This window comes from Mobula hypostoma, chromosome 24 (assembly GCF_963921235.1).
Source record: "Mobula hypostoma chromosome 24, sMobHyp1.1, whole genome shotgun sequence".
NCBI classification, from domain to species: domain Eukaryota; kingdom Metazoa; phylum Chordata; class Chondrichthyes; order Myliobatiformes; family Myliobatidae; genus Mobula; species Mobula hypostoma.
In genome coordinates this window covers 33,524,246-33,550,305 of record NC_086120.1, presented here as the reverse complement: position 1 = coordinate 33,550,305, position 26,060 = coordinate 33,524,246, and the positions used below count along the sequence as shown (strand labels likewise).

At 43.2% G+C, this 26,060-nt stretch overlaps 1 protein-coding gene across 1 annotated transcript in view; it reads right to left on the bottom strand.

Annotated features, from left to right (window-relative positions):
- LOC134337380 (calcium/calmodulin-dependent protein kinase type IV-like) overlaps nt 1-26,060 on the bottom strand; it is a 146,814-nt gene that overhangs the window by 67,116 nt on the left and 53,638 nt on the right. Inside the window, exons 4-5 of the mRNA XM_063032344.1 lie at nt 11,751-11,833; nt 6,849-6,921 (exon numbers count right to left, since the gene is read on the bottom strand). Of these exons, the coding sequence (XP_062888414.1) occupies nt 6,849-6,921; nt 11,751-11,833 (156 nt within the window). The remainder of the gene's footprint in view (nt 1-6,848; nt 6,922-11,750; nt 11,834-26,060) is intronic.

The following is a 26,060-nucleotide window of genomic DNA, read 5'->3' as shown; positions in this document are numbered from 1 at the left end:
TAGCAACACAGTCTCAAGTTACATCACGAGGTCTCCCTGTGATTTTCTGTGATCAACTTCCTAATTCCATATACAAAACACTTTATACCTCCACTTGCTCCCTCAGAAGCAAACTCAAAACCTCCACATTGGTGACTCTGGGAGAGTTACTCACATGATTGAAAGCCAAGGTTACGAGTCAGGTAGGCTGCTGGACAGGGCATCTGCTAACAATGTAAAAGTGTAGGCAGGCCTTGTATCCAAAACTCTACAGTACTCAGAAACCCTAACCTTCGTTACCATTGCTTCATGACCAAATTAACTGGAACTCTCACCTCAGTAAATATTGGGGCCTAACCTCTTCTTTACAGCAGATTTATACACACAGTGACCACTTAACTAGACACACCTCTGCACTTGCTCTTTACTTCACCGCTTCCCCTCTCCTGGTCTCATCTATCACCTACTACCTTGCACTTCTTCCTCCCCTCCCCGCACCTTCTTACTCTGATTTTTCATTTCTTTTTAATTCCCAGTCCTGATGAAGGGTCTTGGCCCAGATATGACGACTGTACTCTTTTCCATAGATGCTGCCAGTCTGCTGAGTTCTTCCAGCATTTTGTGTCTGTTTCTTTGACATCCCCTTATACTTTCCTCCAATCACCTTAAAATTATGCCTCCTGGTATTAACCATTTCTGCCCTGGGGAAAAAGTCATTGTCTATCCACTCCACCTATGCCTCTTACCAGTTGCTGTGATGCAAAAACCCAATTTCTGGTCATCGCCCGATTCCGAAGCCACAATTTCTGCTGATCACCCAGTTCCGAAATCCTGACTGCCACTTATCACTTGAACCCAAATCCTTGACTCTTGGTTGCCATCCAACCTGAAGCTGAATGTCAAAACTTCTCGGAGAGAGGTTCCTGTCACATAGCAACTGCTTATCTTGCCGACACACACAAAAAAAATCCACACTGCAATTACATTTTTAGCTGGTTTATGAAAAGCAAGCCCAATGCTCACACCTTCAAGGATTTTTTTTTTGTGGCTATTTAACACTGTGGACAGCTAAGTATAGTTAATTGAGTTCCTATTTTGCAATGAGATCACTACATGGCTGGGTCATGCACTGTGAAACTCTGCTTCAAAAGTCTGGAAGTAACACCAATTTAAACTTATCTTGTTATAGAGTGGATGTGGTGAGGATGAGGCAAGAGCCAAAGGTGCAGTGATGATGGACTCATTATTCAATACAACTGGCCCTTTCAATACAATATCTGGCTTATTTAATAGCATTTCTGAAATGAAATTAAAAATAGTTTCAATTCTTACAAAGCCTGGAAGGAATCTTCACCTTCTGTCTCTTCATTTTATTTTGACATAGGAGCAGAATGAGAACATTTGGCCCATCAACTTTGCTCCAGCAGCTATAAGCACAATAGTTTTGTTGTTAAAGGGATTTCACCACTATCTTCTCTTGTTCAATATAATAGACAATAGGTGCAGGAGTAGGCCATTCGGCCCTTTGAGCCAGCACCGCAATTCACTGTGATCATGGCTGATCATCCACAATCAGTACCAGTTCCTGCCTTATCTCCATAACCTTTAAATCTGCTATCTTTAAGGGCTCTATCCATCTCTTTTTTTGAAAGCATCCAGAGACTTGGCCTCCACAGCCTTCTGGTGCAGAGCATTCCATATATCCATCACTCTCCGGGTGAAAAAGTTTTTCCTCAACTCCGTTCGAAATGGCCTACCCCTAATTCTTAAACTGTGGCCTCCGGTTCTGGACTCACCCATCAGCGGGAACATACTTCCTGCCTCCAGCGTGTCCAATCCCTTAATAATCTTATATGTTTCAATAAGATCCCCTCTCAGCCTTCTAAACTCCAGAGTATACAAGCCCAGTTGCTCCAATCTTTCGACATATGATAGTCTTGCCATCCCGGGAATTAACCTTGTGAACCTACGCTGCACTTCCTCAATAGCAAGAATGTCCTTCCTCAAATTTGGAGACCAAAACTGCACACAGAACTCTAGGTGTGGTCTCACCAGGGCCCTGTACAACTGCAGAAGGACCTCTTTGCTCCTATACTCAATTCCTCTTGTTATGAAGGCCAGCATGCCATTAGCTTTCTTCACTGCCTGCTGTACTTGCATGCTTGCTTTCAGTGACAATATGGACAGACAATAAATGCCAATCTTAATAGCAACACCCACATCCCTTGTAAGAAGGAAAAATTTTAAGTACATATTGCTAGCCTGAAAGGAGATGATTGGTGCAAAGCTTCCCAATCCCACGGTTGGTATTGTTTACTGAGATTGACTCTGGAATGGTTTTTGGTTGCAGGCTGGGTGGTTTAAGTATTTCAGAAACTGCTGATCTCCTGGGATTTTCATGCACCCCAGTCTCTGGAGTTTACAGAGAATGGTGCAAGAAAGAAAAAGCATCAGTTGAGCAGTAGTTCTGTGGGTGAAAACGCCTCGTTAATGAGAGAGGGCAGAGGACAATGGCCAGACTGGTTCAAGCTAACAGGAAGACGACATTAAATGAACTAACCACGCGTTACAACAGCGGTGTGCAGAAGAGCATCTCTGAATGCACATCACGTCAAACCTTGAAGCGGACGGGCTTCAGCAGCAGAAGACCACAAATATGCACTCAGTGCCCACTTTATTACGTACCTAATAAAGTGGCCATTGAGTGTACATGGTCTGATAGTTCAGACACTTAACAAACTTGAAACAACACCATTGGAATCGATAAACATGACAAAGATAAATGACCAGTGTAAATGGGATTGGTGGAGGTAAAAGGGACTGTATTCCCAAAATATCAGATGTTAAGAGAGAACAGTACAGCGGTGTCTTTATACAGCTCAGATCGAGTAGTAATTTTTAACCGAGATCTGAATTTGCTGGAAATTTATAGACCTGAAATGTTTCTTCTCTCTCCGCAGACCTGCCCAGAGAGTCCAGCAAAATTTCTTCAAAATTTTGAATTCTGAGTATCCACAGCCTTTTGTTCTTTTCAGCCAGAGTCTAATCTACAGCCCTGTAATTGTGTTACAACCCCAGGTCATGTCTGTGACAATGTGTCCCAGTGAATTCACCGGCGAGTCACTGACATTCACACTGGGTTAGTCCGTGACTCTCAGAAGAGGCAATTAAGCTTTTGTTTAGGCTTGGTCACACAGAATAAAAAAAGAAAGCAGTTTGACACAGGTTGGCCATTTGTTACACTCCTCCATCGCAGGTTACATTTTGAGAATAGCGGGGATTCTAAATTATACACAATTAAAATTCAGCCAGTAGACAAGATATCTGAAAAAAATACAGTAATGTCACTGGTGGTTTATGTAACTACAGATAAATAAAAGAAATAAGATGGTGGGTGGATGAAGCCTTAATCCAGGCATACTATTTAATTTCAAAGCAATTGGCCTGAAATGTATAGGATATTTATTGTACTATGTAAGATATTAAAACCATTCTTCTCTTATAATGCAGCTTACAACAGGCCATTCTGAGATTTTAACATGTTAAAAATAACATGGTTTCGCTATGGGAGTCAGTCTCTAAGAAAATACAAACGATGAACTGTCAAGTGAAGAACAGGGCAAAGTGATCCATATTCTTTTGGGGAAAAAAATGTTTCCCTTCCAAACAGCTCGGAGTAGTAAGCACCATTTGATTCTTACAGTGACTGGCTCTGTGCTCCATAACACAGTCGACAGCACAAGGGAAGTTAACTGACTCTGCATCCAGATACAATGGAACAGTGGGGTACAGGGAGTACTTGAATGGTTTACAATGCTGATCGCCAAAGGACGTAGTAAAGAACAAGAAACCCTGGAGAGGGATTTTAGCAGTATGCTATCAAATCCTTTCAATATCTACTGTGTCCAGTGCTGACCCAAGGCAAAAATCACATAAACTGCAGGTGTTGGAAATCTGAACTAAAAAGCAGAAAATGCTGAAAAATAACTCAACAGGTTAGGCAGTGTCTGTGGAAGTAGAAACAGGGTTAATGCTTCAGGCCGAAGGTCCTTCATCAAAAGTTCTGACCTGCTAAGTGTTTCCAGTATTTTCTGTGTTTATTTCAACCCCATGTTTCTGCTAACACTGAAGGGTGAGAGGCGGAGAGAACCTCCAGACAGGATTTCAGCACAGGAGAGGTTATTTCAGCGCCCAGAGACACAATAGACTGCAGCTGCAGGAATCTAGAGTGAAAAGCACACTGTTGGATGAACTCAGCAGGTTGGTCAGCATACGTGGAGGGAAATGAAGAGTTGACATTTCAACTCGAGACCTCCCATCTAGATATTTCAAATCTTTGAGGGTGTATGGCCACTGGAGGAGATCACTAACATGGGAAATTCTGCGGATGCTGGAATTCCAAAGCACCACACACACAATGCTGGAGGAACTCAGCAGGTCAGGCAGCATCTATGGAAATGAACAAACAGTCGAGGTTTCGGGCCGAGACCCTTCTTCAGGACTGGGAAGGAAGGGGAAGATGACAGAATAAAAATAGTGGGGGGGAGGTGGTGAGAGGAAGTAGAATAGCTGCAGAGTGATGGGTGAAGCCAGGTGGGATGGAAAGGTAAAGGACAGGAGAGGAACAAATCTGATAGGAAAGGAGAAAGGGAAGGAAGAAGGGATCTAGGGGAGTGATAGGCAGGTGGGAAGATGTAAAGGACCAGGGTGAGGAATAGAAGAGGAGAAGGGGAGAGAATTTTTTTTACCAGAAGGAGATCACTGCTGACTCTGTATTAGCTACATGTCAGCTTTCCCCAATATCCTGAAGGTTTCAATATATTAATCAGGTGGATTGCACAGATGGAGAGGAACTATTTCTGCTGGCTGAGGAGTCCAGAGTGAACGGACTGAAAATTAATGGCACAGATCAGTCATGAACTCTCTGAATAGAAAAGCAGGTTTGAAGGGGTTAATGGAAACACTGGAGACTGCAGGACGTTGGAGTTTGGAGCCACACAAAAGGTACTGGAGGAACTCTGCAGGTCAGGCAGCGTCTGGGGAGTGATATGGAAGACGAAGGGTTTCAACCTGAATTGTCGACTGACCACTTCCCTCCACAGATGCTGCCTGACCCGGTGAGTTCCTTCTTGTGTTGCTTGAGGGGGGTTAATGGCCTCCAGTTTCTGAGCTTCTCTACTCTGAGCCCTGTTTCTAGGACAGTTCATATGGGGATGAGATAATTGGGTCCCGCGGCTCCCCTCAAAATAATCTGAACAGGATAAGAGGTTTCTCTTCTGTCAGCACTAAACAACCCAATTCTCAGTTGTACAACCACACACTGATTCAAGGAACAAGCCTGAAATGTTAACATTGGAACTGTATTCCTCATGGACATCACTGAATGTTACATGAATATATAAGAATTAGGGGAAGGAGTAGATCACTTAGCTTCTTGAGTCTGTTCCACCATTGCATAAAACAGGGCAATCTGACTTAAAGCCGATCTGCGCATTCCCATTTACCCCAGTAACCTTTCACCCTTGCATTACAGGAATAGCTACCGCTGCCTTAAAAAATATTTATTTATTTGTTTATTGAGATACCCCGCCCCTTCTGGCCCTTCAAGCCACACCACTCAGCAATCCCTCGATCTAATCCTGACCTGATTACAGGACGATTTAAAATGACCAATTAACCTACTAACCACTACGTCTTTGGACTGTGGGAGGAAACCGGAGCACCCGGAGGAAACCCGCGCGGTCACGGGGAGAACGTACACACTCCTTACAGGCAGCAGCGGGAATCGAACCTGTTTCGACTGTATTGTAAACTGTCATGCTAACCACTATGCTGCCGTGCTGTGTTGTCCCTCTGACCACGTCGGTTTCCTCCAGGTGCTCTGGTTTCCCCTCACAGTCCAAAGAGCTACCAGTTGATGCCAGTCCTGCCGAGGGGGCTCGGCCTGAAACGTCCACTGTACTCGTTTCCATTGACACTGCCTGGCCTGCTGAGTTCCTCCAGCATGTTGTGTGTGCTTCCAGTTGGTAGGCGATGCTGTGGTAGTTAATAGTGTTAATCCTGTCCCACTCAGTTAGCCGCCCCCACATGGGAGGAGTTCACATATTGTACAAGCAGTGTTGTCAATGAAGTTCAGTTGAATATCCTGCTTGCGGGCCACCTGGTGTGTGATCTGCACTGTCCCTCAATATTGAGCACATATAGGTTAATAGGTCATTGTAAATTGTCCCCTGATTAGGCTTCGACTAAAATGGGAGACTGCTGAGCGGCGTGCATGGCTTGAGGGGCTGGTTAGGTTTATTCTACGCCACACCCCAATAAATAAAAAAATAAAATCAACATCTCCACTCCCACCATCCTTTGTGAGTGACCTCCAAATATTTACCACCCTCAGAGGAACTAAAAACACCCCACCTTTGTGTTAAGCAGTTGCACAATGAGGCCATTCACCCCCTCATGCCCATGCTGGTCCCTTTTCTAGTGTGATAACGGTATACTTCACAATGCTTGTTTTTTTTTGGTAAATTTTTCGTTAACTTTGTTTCCTTACTATTGCATAAAAATAAAACCTGACTTACACAGATAAAGTAAATATGCAAGAGTGCAATCATCATCAGGAGTGAGAAGGTACTGAAAACTGTTTGTTTGGTACTGTAGTTTCTCACCAGCTAAATATCAAGCCAAGGCAATCCAACTTCAAATGAATGGACCCCTTCTGACACAGAACAACATGGCTGGTCGATACTTCCCAGGACAGAGTGTAACACTTTAAATTGTGTGATACACAAAGAGAAATGATTGCTTGTTGGGGGGGGGGTGCTGGTGAGGAAGAGTGCGACTGAAGGTGAGAAATGTCTAAGGTGACTCACCTCAACAGCTTCCAGAATCTGTTTCACAGCATGAGCTGCATCCCGCTCACTGTAATATCCTTTCTCCACTATCCTGTGGATACAACAAACGAGGAAAGGTTAAGCGAGCTAAGGCTTCTCTCTTCCGAGCGAAAGAGTGATGAGAGGTGATTTTGATAGAGATGTACAAGATGATAAGAGGCACAGATAGAGTGCGTTTTTCCCCCCCAAGGATAGAAGTGGTTAATACAAGAGGGCATAATTGTAAAATGATTGGAGTAAAGCGTAGGTGGGCTGTCAAAGCTAAGTTTCTTTTACACAGAGAGTGGTGGGTGCATGGAACGCATGCCAAGGCTGGTGGTAGTGACATTTAAGAGAGGCACATGGATGAAGGAAAAATGAAGGGCTACTGTATGTGAGAGGGAAGTGTTAGGTTGAGCTTGGAATAGGTTAAAAAGGGCCTGTACATTCCTATGTCCTAATGTCCACTCAGCACAGTCTTAATATTTTGGTGATGAATGCAATAGCTGATAATTCAAGGAAACCTCAGATCCAGAATGTGACATTTTCCTCTGAGTGTTCCGCACTGTGAGAAGAATATATGCAACTCCATTTTAATTGTTCCTTGCACCCAGGGCCACACTGAGGTTGCACTATTGGTCTCATAACCAATACAAACTGTACAATAAGAATATAGCACATCTTTCAGGCCCAATAAGAGGAGTTTTTTTCCTTTGCATCTGGATGTACTATGTTTAAATCAGTGATTACCTGACATTGGAAATGGTTAATGTAATTGATAAGTGCCAATGTCTCAGCCATTAACTCCCTGCCATCGTGAAAATCACAGAATAGGACTTAAGTGTGTTTTTTTCTTTTTTTTCCCCACTTTACAGGTTTTTGCACTACATTTGCTGGTGGTTGTGTCTGAGAGGAGGATGCTGCAGCGGCTATGGAGCATTATGGACAATCCTTCTCACCCCCTCCATGACATACTGACAAACAGAGGAGCGCCTTTAGTAACAGACTAATTCCACCACTGAACGCCACAGGCAATCCTTTCTCCCCATGGCGAAAAGACTCTACAACTCCTCCTCCTCCTTAAGCGTACGGTTTCATTGCGCATCTCTATTTTGCACTATTACTTTTTAATGCACATTTTCTATTTTTTCATACTTCAATTCTCACATTTTGTACTTTAAGTACATATTTCTGACTGAACAACCTTGCAACAATAATTTCCTTCAGGATAAACAAAGTTTTATCTTATTTATATATTTGCAAAAACTTCAGCAGAAATATGATTTTTTAAAAAAAATTTAGAGGTACAGCGTGTAACAGGCCCTTCCAGCCCGATGATCCTCACCATCCAGCAACCTCTTTAACACTAGCTGAATGACAGGACAATTTACAATGACCAATTAACCTAATATCCGGTACGTCTTTGGACTGTGGACAGAAACCGGAGCACCCACATGGATATGGAGAGAATATACGAACTCCTTACAAATGGTGTGGCAATTGAACTCTGAACTCTGGAACGCCCTGGGCTGTAACAATGTTGTGCTAAACACTGTGCTACTGTGTACTCCCTGTGCTGAGAGATCACCGAAAACATTAGTTAACAACCCTATAAAGATTTAGGCCTTGAGATTCTCTTGTACGGGTTCATTTTAACACTTTAACAATGTTATTAGACCATACTGCTACAGAGAGATGGATATCCTCCAAAGATAGTGTTTGAAAGCAGAAACTAATTAGGTCTGATGGTACCTGCCTTTCCTGATGTCAGGTCACTCACCCAAGATGTTTACGCTCTGTTGGCTTCAGGAGACAGCTAAGAAAGGTAACTGAGGCACTACTCTTTATTTTTAAACATGGAAGACAGATTTAACATGCAAAGTTATCATTTAGTCCTGCACACTGCTCTACCCTCAGTCACCTCACTTGACCATCCAGCCTCTCACATCTGCTCCAACATTCAGCCAGATCCTGGCTGAGCTTTGAACCCCATGCCATTTTCCTGCACTAACCCCATAGCTTGCAGTATTTAAATACCTCTTGAATACACTATGGCTATCTTTTCCTCTCCTCTTAGCAGAGAATGGCAAAGGTGCTCCAGCTTTTTGGCAAAGAAAGTTCTTCTCACCTCAATCATGAATTGCTATCCTCTTGCTGTGGGATGACGACCACTGGGTCTGAACATGGCAGCCAGGGTGAGCATCACTGGGACAACATGGTAGTGTAGTGGTTAGCACAACACTTACACCACCTGCGACGCGGGTTCACTTCCTGCCGCTGACTGTAAAGAGCTTGTATGTTCTACCCGTGACTGTGTGGGTTTCCTCCCACAGTCCAAAGACATACCAGTTGCTAGGTTAATTGGTTGTTATAAATTATTCCATGATTAGGTTAGGGTTAATTTGGGGGTTGCTGGGCAGCATGGCTCAATGGGCCAGAAGGGCTTATTCCGCATTGTATCTCAATAATATATAAATCACTTCTTATATATTCTCTCTCCTAGAAGGAATCCTAGGAAGAAGTTCTTTAGCAGAGGCTGGTGAATCTGTGGAGTTAATTGTTACAAATGGCTGTGGAGGCCAAGTAACAGGGTATATTTAAAGCAGAGGTTTAGGAGAATGGAGTTGTGAGGGATAATAGATTAGCCACGATAGGATGGCAAAGCAAACCTGATGGGCTGAATGGCCTAACTGTGCTCCTACTGCATGTCTTATGGTCTCTGAAGCCCTGTGACAATTCAATCCAATGAATGACTTCTCATTCTCCTGAATTCCGGAGAGGCCAAGTTGCTTTGTTTCTTTACAAAATCAAGCAGTGCAGCGCAGGAAGGGCCCTTCAGCGAAGTATGTTGTGCCAATCTGAATAAGTCTACTTCACGATCAAGTTAACACTTCCCTCCTACACAGCCCATAACCCTCCAGTGTTCTTCCATCCATGTGCCTATCTAAAAGTCTCTTAAATATCCCTGTTGAATCAGCCTCTGCCACCATAGCCGGAAGCTTGTTCCAGGCACCCACCCCTCTCTGAAAACCAACCTCTGATATCTTCACAAATTTTCCTCCACTTGCTCAAATTGATTTATAGGATTAAATAGGCAAGGCATATTAAGCAATACGCTCAAAAAGCTGGAGGAACTCAGCTGGCCAGGCAGCTTGTATGGAGTGAACAGTTGATGTTTCGGGCCGAGACCCTTTATCAGGACTGGAGAAAAAATATGAGGAGTCGAAGTAAGAAGGTGGGTGGGGGGGGAGGAAGAAGTACAAGGCGGTAGGTGACAGGTGGAACTGGGAGAGGGCGAGGGGTGAAGTAAAGAGCTGGGAAGTAAAGAGATAAAGGGCTAGAGGAGGGGGAAATCGGATAGGAGAGGACTGAAGGCCACAGAAGAAAGGAACGAGGAGGAGCACCAGAGGGAGGTGATGGGTAGGTAAGAAGAAGGTGAGAAATGGAAATAGGAATGGGGAATGGTGAAAGGGGAGGAGGAATCACGGGAAACTCAAGAAATTGATGTTCATGCGTTGAAACAGATTATAAGGAGTTGTCTCTCCAATCTATGTGGCCTCATCGCTGCAGTAGGCTGACATGCCAGAATGAGAATGGGAAGCAGAGTTAAAATGAGTGCCCACCAGGAGATCCAGCTTTTTCTGGCGGATGGAACGTAGACACTTGGAGAAGTGGTCTCCTAATCTACGTTGGGTGTCACTGAAATACACGAGGCCACATCGGGAGCACCACATACAGTAGATGGCCCCAAAAGACTCTCAGGTGAAGTGTCGCCTCACCTGGAAGGACAGTTTGGGGCCCTGAATGGTAGTGAGGGAGGGAGGGAGGTGTGGGCATATAAGGTTCTGGTGGTGGTTCAAGAAGACAGCTCACCATCACCTTCTTAAGGGCAACTAGGAATGAGCATTTAAATGTTAGTCCAGCCTGAGAACTCCACATCTTCAAATAATTAAGAAAAATAATATGGACCTCATGCAAATGGACTAACAATGTTGTGATGGGCTGAAGGGTCTGTTTCTGTTCTGTAGCACTCTACGACTCTAAGATGTAAGCTCTTCTATCTAAACCAATGCTTATGCTCTTCACTACTACCATTAAGAAGTGTTTGGTTAGTCGCCATCTTGACCTGCTGCCATATTTGCACAGAGAGTTTATGACAGAGGCCAACAACAAAAGAAAGAATAATAACACATTTCTAAGATAGGACCATATTATTCTTGGGAATAGATTAGTGCATCTTATAACTACTCATACTCTACAAGGATATCCACTATCGCAGTTTTACTGAGCTTTCTTGGACCTTCTGAATAAGAATATAAAGAAATAGAAGGAGGTTATTTGTTCCCTCTTGTTTTCTTCTCTGCCATTCAATATGGGCAATCTTTTATCTTACTGCCACTTTCCAGAACTAACCCCACATTGCCTGATTTCCATAATGTCTCCCAATCTCCCTTAATTTCTCCAAGTTGCTGAATTAGTTGACGCATATCTGCAATTTATTTCTCTGTAGCTTGCGGCTTGGCACATTTACATATTTCAGAGGCAGCAAGGAACTGGGCTTTGCTTTGCATTGCTCCACAACCGCTCCTGCATAGGCCTTACCTTTTACAGCACCATCAACAAAAATGTTTTTGCTGATCAATCAAACTTCCAACATTCATCTCAATTAAAAATGAAGCAAAAAAGTTCGAAAGAAAAACAGGCAATTCTTTTTGATGAACGGAAAAAAAATAAGGCTCATTGTATTCTCTGATGACTGAGCTCTGTGTTATTTTAGATTTCCACTGCCTCTTACTTACAAATCCACAACCAATTTTCTTCAGGTTTGCAAGAAAACAAGTCAGTTCCTGGCTGCACGTCAAACAGACAATTTGAGGAAGGAACTCTGGGGTTGATACGCACCTGTCAAAAAGCTCCCCACCAGTCACTAGCTCCAGAATCAGGATGATCTCTGTGGGAGTCTCAAAGATTTCTTTTAGTTTAATCTAGAGGAACAAGAGGATAAATGATTATCTCCACTGTTCATTGAATTAAGTCTTGTTGACTAACCATTCCTCTTTCTCCTAACTGTGTGGTAACAATCGGTTGATGTACCTTTAAGTTGCAAGAAACTGCAGAGGATTGTGGGACACAACTCAGCACATCAAGGAAACTAGCCTCTTCTCCATGGACTTCACCTCTACTTCTCGCTGCCTCATATTTCAGCATAATCAACGACCCCATCCCATCCAGCGAGCCACTAGGAGAAAGGCTCTGGAGCCGGTGCCCTCCACCAGGGGCAGTGCTACTCCCCTGGGTTCACTCAGCAGAAGACAAGCTGCACTGTGTTCGACTGCAGGTTTCTGCAGCATTCATGGCTTGGGTCTGGACTATTTTTTTTTGCATGGCTGTATCTTACTGAGATCTTTATGTGCTTGCTACCTTGTATGTGTGCTATGTGCGCTTTGTGCTGTGTGATTGTTGGTACCGTGGTTTGTACCTTGGCGCTGGAGCAATGCTGTCTTGTTTGGTTATATTCATGGGTACTCATCCACGGTTGAACAACAGTTAAAATGGAATTGAATTGAGTTCTTACCCTCCCATCAAGCAGAAGATACAACAACCTGAAAGCATATACCACCTTACAACTCAGCTCTTTATTTTCTTGCACCTTATTGACTACCTGCACTGCATTTTTTGCTGTACTTGTTTTACTTTATTCTGCATTCTGTTACTATTTTACCTTGTACTACTTCAAGGCACTGTGCAATGAATTGATCTGCCTGCAAGACAACTTTTCAATGTATCTCAGTACATGTGATAATAATAAGCCAATTCCAATATTCCTAACATTTCTGCAGAGTATTTGAATACCTGTGAGCATCAAAGGCATTCTTATACATTCCAGATGGTATGGAGCCTCCAATGCACAGGATTGCAAGAGGCTGCAAAAGACTGTAGGCTCTGCCAACTCCATCACCAGTATAAAGCTTCCCACCATCAAGGACATCTTCAATAGGCAGTGCCTCATGAGTTGGTATCCACTATTAAGGGCTCTCACCAACTGGGACATGCCTTCTTCTCGTTACCACCATCAAGGAAGAGGTGCAAGAGCCTGAAGGCCCACAGCCAACAATTTAGGAACAGCTTCTTTCCCTCTGTCATCAGATTTCTGAATGGCCCACAAACCCATGAACATTACCTCATGATTTCTTGTTTTTTGTACTATTTATTTATTTTGTAATTTATGGGGAGACTTGCAGCATGGGCAACTGCTGGTCTTCCATACAACCTTGCCCAGGCCTGCGCCCTGGAAACCTTCCAAGGTGCAAATCCACGGTCTCATGAGACTAACGGATGCCTATATAATTTATAGTAATGTTATGTCTTTGCACCGTACTGCTGCCACAAAGCAACTAATTTCACATCATAAGACTGATAATTAATCTGATACTGATCCCTTGAGTGGACAAGCAGGACAACAATAGCTGCACCAGTTGTCAGCAGCTTAGAATGGCAAATGGGGTTTCTATCGATCCAGTTTGCAAGGAAATTCTGCCTTTTACGCTGTAGCTGGACTTATCAGTAACAAGCAATTAAATCATTTGAAAGATGGGAATGGAAATTGTCAGAACCAATCAGAACTTTTGGAACATGGGACTGAAGCTTGTCAGAACCAAATGTGTCAGAGGACAATATTGGAGGCTTGTCAGAACCAATCCATCAGACGCTATTTCCCCCTGGTGTTGGCTCTGTATAAACTGGATCCAGAAATTCATCTTCTGTGTTTTGGAGATACAAGGTTACAGGTGGCTCCTAAATAGCCATTTCCCCCAAAGATATCAAAGGCAATAAACTTACTGCTTAAAATGGACCATTGAAAATGGGGTTGTTTGTGAAAGACAGCTGTTGTGCAATTGCAAGGAATACAGGATAGAAGCTGTCCTGCCCAATTTATCCATGAAGGTGCTGATTCTTTACATCCATATATCACTCTGTGTGTACCTTTATTCCTACTATGTTCAGTCAAAGGATATGTAGAAGAATGAATATAAGATGGAAATCTGCTGGTGACAGTAAAAAACACTGCAGCTGTTCACTGTAAAAGGAGGTACATGTACAAGGAAAATTGTTGTTCAAATGTTCATTAACAACTTGTACTCTGGAATCAAAAACTCACATGTCTAAATTTGTGGATGATATCAAACTGAAGGGATAGTCAGTTAATGGCAACAAATTAAAGTTCAAAGTTCAAAGTACGTATATGTCACCATCTACTCAGTTGAGATTTATTTTCTTGCAGGTATTAATAGTAGAACAAAGAAGTACAATAGAAGTACAGGAGGTTATTTATAAAAGTACAGAATGGGGAAACAATTCAACATAGATAAATGGCAGCTGGAAAGTTTTCGTGGGAAGAACAAAGAGGAAGTTGTGAGTGTCAGTGGTGTAGTCTCACAATACAAATACACCAGTCACTGAAAGTTGCAACACAGCCTAACAAGGCCATAAAACGCCTAATGAGCACTAGGTTTTATTCCAAGAGGGACAGAGCTGAGAGATGGTGAAATAATGCTAAGTCTATAACAAACCTTGGACAGACCATACTTTGGACATTGCAGACAGTTCTATTCAGAGATACAACATGGTAACAGGCCCTTCTGGCCCGGGCCATGTTGCCCAATTAGCCAACTAATCAGTACGCCATTGGAATTTGGAAGGAAACTGGAGCATCCTGAGGAAACCCACACAGTCTAAGACCATAAGGTATAGGAGCAGTAGTACACCATTCGGCCCATCGACTCTGCTCCGCCATTCAGTCATGGGCTGATCCACTTCACCCAGTCATCCCCACTCCCCTGCTTTCACCTTATACCTTTTGATGCCCTGGCTAATCAACAACCTATCTATCTCTGCCTTAAATGCATCCAACGACTTGGCCTCCACAGCTGCTTGTGGCAACAAATTCCACAGATTTACCACCCTCTGACTAAAGTAATTTCTCCGCATCTCAGTTCTAAAAGGACGTCCTTCAATCCTGAAGTCATGACCTATTGTCCTAGAATCCCCTACCATGGGAAACCACTTTGCCATATCTAATCTGTTCAGCCTTTTAACGTTCTGAATGTTTCTATGAGATTCCCCCCCATTCTCCTGAACTCCAGGGAGTACAGCCCAAGAGCTGCCAGACGTTCCTCATATGATAACCCTCTCATTCCTGGAATTATTCTCGTCAGGGGAAGAAAGTACTAACTCCTTACAGACAGTGACAGGGATTGAACCAAGGCTGCTGGTGCTGCAATAGTGTTACACTAACCACTATGCTACCATGCCGCTCCAAAGTCCTGGATTTGTTACTTACAAAAAGCATAAAGGGTCACTAGAGAAGGTGCGGTACAGATTTAAAAGGACAATATCAGAATTGCAGGGTGCATAGATCAGGAAGGGATGACAAGAGTAGGTCATCTTTCTATTGAGACACGAAGGCTGATACATGATCTACAAGAAGTCCTTAAATCATGGAAGGTTTTTAATAGAATGAATACAAAGAGGATATTTCCATTAATAAGAAGAGTGTACCTAAAGGTCATCAAACTGTCTGAGCGAAGTGTGGATAGGTACATGCAGTTTAACTGGCTTTGGCATGGACTAGATGGGCTGAAGGGCTTATTTCTGTGCTGTATCTTATGACTCTATGACTCTAAGAAAATTCCCAAGAGATCAGACAGGGAATTCTAAAGAAATGTGTTTAGCCAATGAATCCTGAGAATGTTGGACTCCCCATCACAGGGAAAGAGTGAAGTAATACGATGGTACTTTCTATACGACCATGAGACTCAGGAGCTGAATTAGGCCATTTGGCCCATCAAGTCCGCCATGCCATTTCATCCTGGCTGATGCATTTCCCTCTCAGCCCCAGTCTCCTGCCTTCTCCCTGTATCACATTGTGCCCTGACTAATCAATAATCTATCAACCTCTGCCTTAAATATACCCAATGACTTGGCCTCCACAGCCGCCAGTGCCCATGAATTCCACCGCTTTCACGGGGAGGCTGTGCATCTGCAGCAGGAAAGAGGGATTCTATGGTCATGCTGATGAGGAAAGGCAACAGGAAACACAATTGGAGCACAGACTCCAGTATGGTCAGTTTGGGCCAATGGTTTGTTTCTTTGTTTGTTTTATTTACCTACAGTATGTGGACATCACTGGCTTTGCCAGCATTTATGGTATATCCCTCGCTGCTAATGGAGGAAGCAATTAAGAGTCAACCACAGAGTTGGCTTTGGATAGACATAAAGACCAGACTGAATAAATTTCCGCCAATGGAAGGATGGTTAAACCATATTAACAGACAGAAAGATGAGCATGTACACTAAAAACAGAATACTGCAGTGCTACATTTATTCTATCCTGACTTATGGAAGTGAATGCTGGACCATTTCTCCAGCAATGGAAAAGAGACTAGAAGCAGCTGAATTATGGTTCTACAGGAGATTGTTAAAAATATCATGGACCACACACACATCAAATGAAGAAGTTCTCAGAAGAGCCCATAGCAGTTCGATCACTCATACCAACAATAAGAGAAAGACAACTCAGATTCCTAGGACACATCATGTGGAAAGATGAACTAGAAAAACTCATGCTCTCTGGAAAGATCGAGGGGAGTAAACCCAGAGGAAGACCTTGGCCTATGTACATCAAAAGCATAGCCAGGTGGCTACACATCGAGGAAATGGAAGTTATCCAAAAAACGAAGGTTAGATCTATATGGAAAACCATGGTCACCAAAGTCTGCATCCGATATGGTACCTAGACAGACAGAAAGGAAGGATGGTGGGGTTTGGTGGGGTCGGGGTGGGGGCGTGGGAGGACTAGTGCAGCTGCCTCACAATCCCAGGGACCAAGATTTGCTCTGACCTCAGGTGCTGTCTCCAGCGTTTGCACATTCTCCCTATAATTGTTGCCATGGTTGCTCCACTTTCCTCTCACATCTCAATTACGTGCTGGCAGGCTAATTGACAACTGTAGATTACTGCTTAATGAAGGCTAAGAGAATTAAAGGGGAATTAATGGAGAGAGAATAAGTTGCAAGGCTACAGAGAAATAAGGAGGCGGGAATAGGACTGAAATGATGGTTCCATTGGGAACTGGCAAGTACACGATGGGCTGAATGGCCTTTTATTGTATTGTAGTAGGTGATAGCATACTGGATAAAATTCTACAACAATCACGTAGGTTCATGTTCATCATTATTGAGATTAGCTTTTTTACAAAATAACTCCTGATTTAATTAATGCCGTTTAAATCTACCCCACCGCCTCCCCCCCAGCTTCCATGGTGGGATTTGATCTGCAATTCCTCCCCAGCTTACAAGCACCTGAGTTATGTACCACGGAGAATTTGAGAGACAGGTGGGATTGAATTTAGCTGCTGCTGCGGGCTTTCAAACATCTTCTGCTATGTGAGAACTTGGTTCCCGGCTACATTTCCCACTTGTGAATGGTTCAGGTTGCAGGCAGTTCACATGGGCAGAACCCTGTGATATCAGGGGCCACCTGAAGCATTTCTGGATCCATAAAACAGAATCCACGGCTACAAATCCAGTAAGCTAACCACAGCGCTCCTGTACTACGAAGTTCTGTAAATCCTGTGTAATGCTAAGTCATTACCTCTCCACCCAATCCTAAAACACTGTTTTTGTCACGGTCTCAATCATCATTTCTGGCATTGCATCTTATTTTACCCCTTTGTGTAAAAATAATTGATCCAACTTGCTGACCCGCTTTCTAACATTTAATCTTATGTTTGTGCTTCATTCTGCAACATGCAATCACTGGAAACACATTTAGCCTGACTCGTTCGGTGATAATTTAAACTGAATTTATAAAATCATCTCTTCATTTTTTAACAACTGCACAAGTTGAACGCTTTACCTAAAGATTTACTTCTTAGCTGCCTTTTTGGACAAATAGATGTTCTCAGCTGCCTTCTATGAGAATTGCCAGCAAAGTTCAAAGGAGATTTATTACCTAAGTATATATGTGTCACTATATATAACCCTGAGATTCATCTACTCGTGGGCAATATTAATAAATACAAAGAAACCAATAGAATAAGTGAAAGACTGCACCCAACAGGACAGACGTACAACGAATGTGCAAAAGACAACAAATGGTACGAATACAAAAGGAAAAAAAAACAGTAAATATTGAGAACATGAGATGAAGTGCCCTTGAGAGAGAGTCCATAGGTTGTGGGAACAGTCCAGCGATGGGTAAGTGAAGTTGAGTGAGGTTATCCCCTTTGTTTCAAGAGCATGATGGCTGAGGGGCAATATCTATTCCTGAACTTGGTGGTGTGGGTCCTGATGTTCCTGTACCTTCTCCCTGATGGCGGCAGCGAGAAGAGAGCACGGCCTGGATGGTGGGGGCCCTTGACGATGAACGCTGCTTTCCAATGACAGTGCTCCATGTAGATGGGCTATATGGTGGGGAGGGCTTTACCCGTGATGGACTGGCCTGTATTTACTACTTTTTGTAGGATTTTCAGTTCATGAGCATTAGTGTTTCCACACCAGGCTGTGGTGCAACCAGTCGATATACTCTCCACTACAGATCTATAAAAGTTTGCCAAAATTTTAGATGTCATGCTGAATTTTTGAAAACTTCGAAGGAAGTAGAGGTGCTACTGTGCTTTCTTTGTAATGGCTGGGCCCAGGACAGATCTTTTGCAATGAAAATACCGAGGAATTTAACGTTGCTGACCCTCTCCACCTCTGATCCCCCATTGAGGACTGGCTCATGGACCTTTGCTTTCCTCCTCCTGAAGTCAATAATCAGCTCCTTGGTCTTGCTGACGTTGAGTGAGAGGTTGTTGTAGCACCAATCAGCCAGATTTTCAATCTCCCTCCTATAGCTAACTGGCAATATTATAACTTGGGGACAGAGTAAGGGGTGCACTTGAGTTACTAAAAAAATTGCATAACAAATGCTCAGCTTATGTATGATGCTGTCAGACTTGTCTCTCATTTCTCTTATCTGCTACCATGTTAGTAAATACAGCATGCACCAGGATTTTAAAGACTGGGGCCCCGGGAGCTAGCCTGGGTTAGAAGGGTGCGTGGACACTCAGCAGGACTGAAAAGAAAACTGTCAGAGGACTGAAGTTTGTTCTTTCTGCCAACCCGTATCCTCCTCTGAAGAGGAAAGTGGCCCTCCAAGTCACTCTGATCAAAGAAATGCTCACAATGCAAAGCTAATCTAGTTGCTTTGAGCCAGGCCAGTCAAAATTTAGGTCAGAAATGCCGGTCAAGCACAGGGGAGAGTGTAAAAGGATGGTTACAACATCGAACATGGCCCAGTTTGGGAAACAACAGGAATTCTGCAGATACTGGAAATTCAAGCAACACACATCAAAGTTGCTGGTGAACGCAGCAGGCCAGGCAGCATCTCTAGGAAGAGGTGCAGTCGACGTTTCAGGCCGAGACCCTTCGTCAGGACTAACTGAAGGAAGAGTGAGTAAGATATTTGAAAGTGGGAGGGGGAGGGGGAGATCCAAAATGATAGGAGAAGACAGGAGGGGGAGGGATGGAGCCAAGAGCTGGACAGGTGATTGGTAAAGGGGATATGAGAGGATCATGGGACAGGAGGTCCGGGGAGAAAGACAAGGAGGTGGGGGGGGGACCCAGAGGATGGGCAAGGGGTATATTCAGAGGGACAGAGGGAGAAAAAGAATGTGTGTATAAAAATAAATAACGGATGGGGTATGAGGGGGAGGTGGGGCATTAGCGGAAGTTAGAGAAGTTGATGTTCATGCCATGTTCATGAATTAATTTGACCTGGATGCAGCAATACTGCTCCATTATATGTGCCTGGTGAAGAACCCTTTGACAGTCTGGACAATTCCAGATTAGTTAATATTCAAAGGAAAATCAAGAGATAACTGAATAGAGTAACAAATGTAACCCTTTGACTGAAGGTGTTCATTGAGGTCAATCTTAAAGCAGAATTCCATTGCAAATACATGCACTATTGTTCTTTTTAATTGATTGTTTTGTGTTGTCTCTAATCCTAGTACAATAAAACAGAGACTTTCTATTGACCTTAAAGAGGATATCAAATAGACACTACTGTTGAGAACAGTAATACTTAATAGTCATGTGATGTTCCCCTGTTGAGTTTTTAATGTCACAATATTAAACCTCTGACCCTGGTGTTCCATGATCTAACATGCTCTCTCCCCATCCTTCAGTTGTTCTATAATCATCAAGGAACTTTGTTTTCCTTCAACTCTAGTTAACAAAGCCTCTGTGACAATTTTACATTTCAAGTGCCCTTCCAAGTCATCTATCTTGACATGGGATTACACTACTTTTCCTTCATCATTACTGTGCTAAAATATTCCTTCACCAACACCACCTTCGTTACTGCAGCTAGTCCAGAGGACAGTTCACCAGGACCTACTCACAAGCAGGGATTTGTAGTATATTCTCGGCTTACCCTTACTACTGCAGGTGGGCCTGAGGGCAGCTCACCAGGACTTACTCAAAAGCAGGGATGGATCTTACCAACAATTCTCATATTGTACACCTTTGTCCAAACTTGGTGGCTGTGCCTTAAACTCTGCATTCTGTTCCTTTTCTTTCTAAATTTCTCCATACTTCTCATCTTCCATTTTATAAGACCCTCCTTAAAACCCACATCTCTTGCCATGTTTAAACATCTCCTTTTTCAAAATTTGGTAGTATTTCTGCTTGGGACCTTCATGTTAAAAGCATTGCATGTAGCTGTCTATTGAAGGGAACTAATAATGAATGACCAATGGGGTGACCCACTTTGGCAATTAACAGCTAACTTTATTAAACATTGGCAGTCAATTAAATTAAAGACAGGTATCCTTATAAATGTATTTAGCACTTGTACAGTATTTCCACAAAAGCAAAATACTGCAGATGCTGGGAATTTGAAAGAATAATAGAAAAAAAATTCTGGATTGACTCAGTAGGTTAGGTAGCAATTGTGGAGGGAGAAATGGTTAATGTTTGAGACTGATGTCCTTTCACCGGAAACAATAACGTCTAAACGTGCTTGAAGGGGAAAATGAATTGAGAAGCTACCGAAAGGTAGAAACATGGATTAATCGTTGGATGTCATGAGACTCAGGCTCCAAGGTATAATTTCAATGGCCTTGCACTGTTATTCTAGTCTTCATGAATTTGCTTGAGAAATTGTTCACCGAAAATAGTAAAGTCAGTAGAGTTTTAATCCATATAATTTCCCTTGGGTTCCCAACAGATTCTCTGTTGGGACAAATGTGAACTAGTTTAATCTTGTGAAGATAAAATGGATTAATATCAATTGTGCAGTCTAAAAAAGAAACTCAACTCTAATGCTCTGCCTATTTGATAGAATAGATAGCGCTGTGAAGTAGTTAATTTACAGGATTAGTATTCCAAAAATCCAAACTGAAGATTCAGATACACAAATACAAATCTCACCACACCATCTGGGGAATTTAAAGAATTTCTGTAATTAGATAACTAGATTCTCATAACCGTTCCACTGATGTCTTTTAGGAAAGGAAATCTGCCGTGTTTGCCTGGTTTGCCAGTTTAATCTTCTATCCATCTGGTATTTTTGTGAGTCCAGACCCACAGTGATCCCTTTGATTGTGCAGCCCCTTCTGAAATGTCTAAGCAAGCCATTCAAATCAAGCAGAATTATAGAAGAGAATAAATGCTATTCTTTTTAATGAAAACAATAGCCTATCAATTAATAAAAAATAGTGCTCAACCCCAAATGCGTATGCAACACGCACAAAATGCTGGAGGAACTCAGCAGATCAGGCAGCACTTGTGGAAAGAGTAAATAGTTGACATTTTGGACTGAGACCCTTCATCAGGATGGGCCACGCAAAATGCTGGAGGAACTCAGCAGGTCAGGCAGCAAATGGGTATGTTTGTCCTATATTATTAGCAAGCATTTGGTTAATTTCCAAATCTAAAATAATTTTGACCAGTCAATTGTTATCTCTTTTTAACAAGTCTGAGGCAATTTATAACGTGTTATTTTCACAACCTATAAATACAACGGCACAATTTGCAAAGCACAAGCACATGAACATTTCCCACTTGCACCGAGGCTAGCAAATCAATGCTGGCTTCAATTACATCAAGAGCAGCTCTACTGGACTGGATTTTTTACTGCCCTGAAACTGCTGGTCACCTGCTCTTGGGCTGCGGTGTTTGTTCCAGTGTGATGACCTGTTCCTCCATTTTGATTCCACTGGGAGCCTGGCCCCCAATATTTCTGTGCTTGGCTTGCAGGAGCTGTATCAACACAAGCAATGATGCAAGGGCTTTGAAGCCAGAGATCCCCCACCCTTATTTTACACACACTGACTACCACAGACATGTCATTAGCTGTCATTCAGTGCAGCTTGGAAGCTGTTCCTAATATTAAAACATTAAAACACACGGCCTTTCAGAATTAGAATAGCCAAAACTAACTTAAATAATAAAACACGATCCACTTACCCTTCCCATCCCCTGGGAGTATTTCCTATTCTTTGATGCTGAGATACATCCTAGGATGTGCTGGGACACAGCATCAGTGATGTAAATGGGGTCATCGGGTGTTTTCGGTCTTTCAACAGCAGCCACTGTTGCCCAGGCAACCCAGCCAGGGTTGATCAGGCCCTGGCTTGTGTCCCAGCAGCACTGGTCCACGGGTCACACCTCTTGATCCATAGCCATCTGGAGGCTCTCTCAGCAGCCTCTGGTGACAGTCCTGATAGCTCGTTTGTTTGCAGCCCCAGTAATGCCGAAGGAGAGTGTAGGTTTTGCACAGCGAGCAGCCAGCAAGGCCTCTACACCCCACCTCTATCATGCCCTCAACCCCTATATCTGGCACTGCTCTACCAGCCCCTGAAATGGTGTTTGCTATGTTTTCACCAGGCCTAATCCTTCACTTATACAGCAGGCAGGCTCCCTAGCCTGGAAATCCGGACTTCCACAGAGAAATGGAGGAAATTTCCTGCATAGGCGAGGCTTGGGAGTACCAAGTCAGGGCTAATGTGGCTTATGCTTCTGGAATTTCCAATAACCTGGATGCCTCATGTCATTGGCATCGTCTGGAAGTTCAGAGCCCTGAGTCTGTAAATCTCTACGAGTCCGCTGGGTAATCGAAGGTCCGATGTCTGTGTGTCGGTGTTCGAATCTGGCTCCACTGGAGGCTGGTGGCTGAGGAATACAGTCTGTCTCGGGGGTTAGAGGATTGTGTATCTGTGTGGATGGGAGGGAGAAAAGGGGCTTTGCTTTGCTGCTGCTGGTTGTTGCTTGTGTTCTGTGCTGTTCTGCTGAACATTGTGGGCATGTTATATTGGCATTGGGATGTGTGGCGACCCTTGCAAGCTGCCTCAGCACACCCTACGGTGTGCTGGTTGTTAATACAAATGACACATTTATTTATTTAATGAAATACAGCGTGGAGTCGGCCCTTTTGGCCCTTCAAACCGTGCTGTCTCGCAACCCCCAATTTAACCCTAGCCTAATCATGGGACAATTTACAATAACCAATTACCCTACCAACCAGTATGTCTTTGGACTGTGGGAAGAAACTGGAGTTACCCAGAGAAAACCCATGTGGTCACGGGGAGAACGTACAAACTCCTTACAGACAGCGACGGGAATTGAACCAGGGCCGTGTACGTTTCTATGTACATGTGACAAATTAACTGGAATCTCAAGTTCCTCAGTATTCTTGATGGCAACCATTAACTTTAGCAGCTGCCAGTGTTTACATTGCACACAAAATGCTGGAGGAACTCAGCAGGCCAGGCGGCATCTATGGAAAAGAGTGCAGTTGACATTTTGGGCCGAGACCCTTCGGCAGGACTGGAGAAAAAAAGCTGAGGAGTAGATTTAAATTTTTTCTCTTGTTTAATTTAACTTTTAAAAAATATCCATATATGTCTTACTGTAATTTATAGATTTTTTATAATGGATTGCAATCTATTGCTGCCGCATAACAAATTTCACAACATACGCCAGTAATATTAAACCTGATTCTGATTTATTAGACTCCTATGGTTACTCCTTAGGGACAAGGGAATCATTCCATTATATTCAAATAGTTGCTTTACAACTACAATTAGAAGTCTAATTCCTTCTTCCTTCTAACCAAAATAAATATGTTGAATATTCCTGTACAAAGTCATGAAAGAGGAAGATTTCAAAGAGGGATTATGGACTTTAGACAGGAAAAACCATTCCCGGAGGCATAAGGGACCACAGACGCTGGAATCCGGAGCAAAGGAGAAAACGAGATGCGAGAGGAACTCTGCAGGTCAGGCAGCATCTATGGAGGAAAATGGACAGTTGACTTTCCATGTCAAGACCCTTCTTTTGGACTGAAGTATAGAGGGCAGACAACCAGTACGAGGACGGTGAAGGGAAGGGGTGGGGCAGAAGTCAGCAAGATCCAGGTGAGACGTACTGATTGGCAGATGGAGGGGACAGTGGAAGTAGCGACAGAAAGTTGGGAGGCGATAGGTGGAGATGACAAAGGCATCCATCCCTGAGTGTTTTCTCATTGTTACCATTCCTATCATATCCATTAGGATGGCATGGTAGCGTAGAGGTTAGCACAACACTTTACAGTACAAGCGACCTGGGATCAATTCCTGCTGTGGCCTGTAAGGAGTTTGATACATTCTCCCCATCACCACGTGGGTTTCTCCGGGTGCTCCGGTTTCTTCCCACACTCTAAAGATGTACCGTTTGGAGGGTTAATTGGCTACTGTAAATTGTCCTGTGCTTAGGTGAGGACTAAATTGGGGGATCGCTGGGTGGCGTGGCTCCAGTGACCAGATAGGCCGTTTCCGTGCTGTATCTCAATAAATTAAAAAAATACATATTCTCTCTTCCTCTGAGTAAGAGATATTCAAATTAGTTGATTATTTTTATCTCACTTTACTAACTTAAAAGAGACAACATTCTAAACTCAGCTCCTCCTAACTGGATCAGATTTAATTCTACCAATATACACTGTATCACACACAAAATGCTAGAGGAACTCAGTAGGCCGGGACAGCATCTATGCAAAAGGTGATAGTCGAACCTTCGGTCTGAGGCCCTTCATTGGGTCCTGCTGAAAGGTCTCGGCCCGAAATGTTGACTGTAGTCTTTAGCATAGGTGCTGCCTGGCCTGCCAAGTTCCTCCAGCATTTTGTGCGTGTTGCTTGGATTTCCAGCATCTGCAGATTTTCTCTTGTTTGTGAATATATACTGTATCCCAGATTTATTCTGCAATCTAACTATTTAATATCTTTTGCAAGCTTGCTCACAGGGAAGGTCATATTATTCATAACAAGAATTCTAAAGGTCAGAAAGTACGTTACAGGACATTACACCCTCCAGGTCTGAATATGAATGTACACGGAACAAAGTTATTTCCACTGGGGAAGTATCATAATAAAAATCACACAATTGATTAAATACCTTTAAACTGTCAAAAACACCTACATATTGTGAAAGGCTGATATTTAATTAAGTTCACTGACATTGAATTCTCCAGGTAAAACCTGACAGTCTAAATCTATTTCACATAATTTTTTTGATCCAGAAGAAAACTCTCAGCCTATTGCAAGCAAGCCGGCTGACGGAAGAGCAATCGATTCAGATGAATTCAGCCACTTCCAAGCCCTTTCCCCATTACTGGATGGGATCTCATACTTCAAGTGCTCCTGAAGGCACGCTTCAAATGTAGTAAGGGTTCCTGTCTCCACCAATCTTCTGGACAGGTCGCCACCGGGTGAGCTAACATAAAGAATTCATTTGTATTCAGAGTTGAAGCTTATGAGACGTTCTTTCTATCTTTCTTCCCCACACCTCAGCAAATCAACAGCAATTGCTTCCAATGTGGAAGGCTAATCTAGGTTGGGAGAGCGGAGGGAACGCTGTACCGTCAGAATGTTACACCACTGAAAAGGTGCCACACGTCGGTGAATGTTAGAACATGAATGATACTGATTTATTTTGGGGTAACAAGCTCTTCTGGCCCAAAGATCTCATGCTGGTCTGTTACACCCATGTGACCAACTAGCCTACCGACCCGAACTTTGAAATGTGAGAGGAAACCAGGTTACCCAGAGGGAACTCATGCAACCATGGAGAGAACGTGTAACTCCTTGCAGACAGTGGTGGGAATTGAACCCGCCTTGCTGACTCT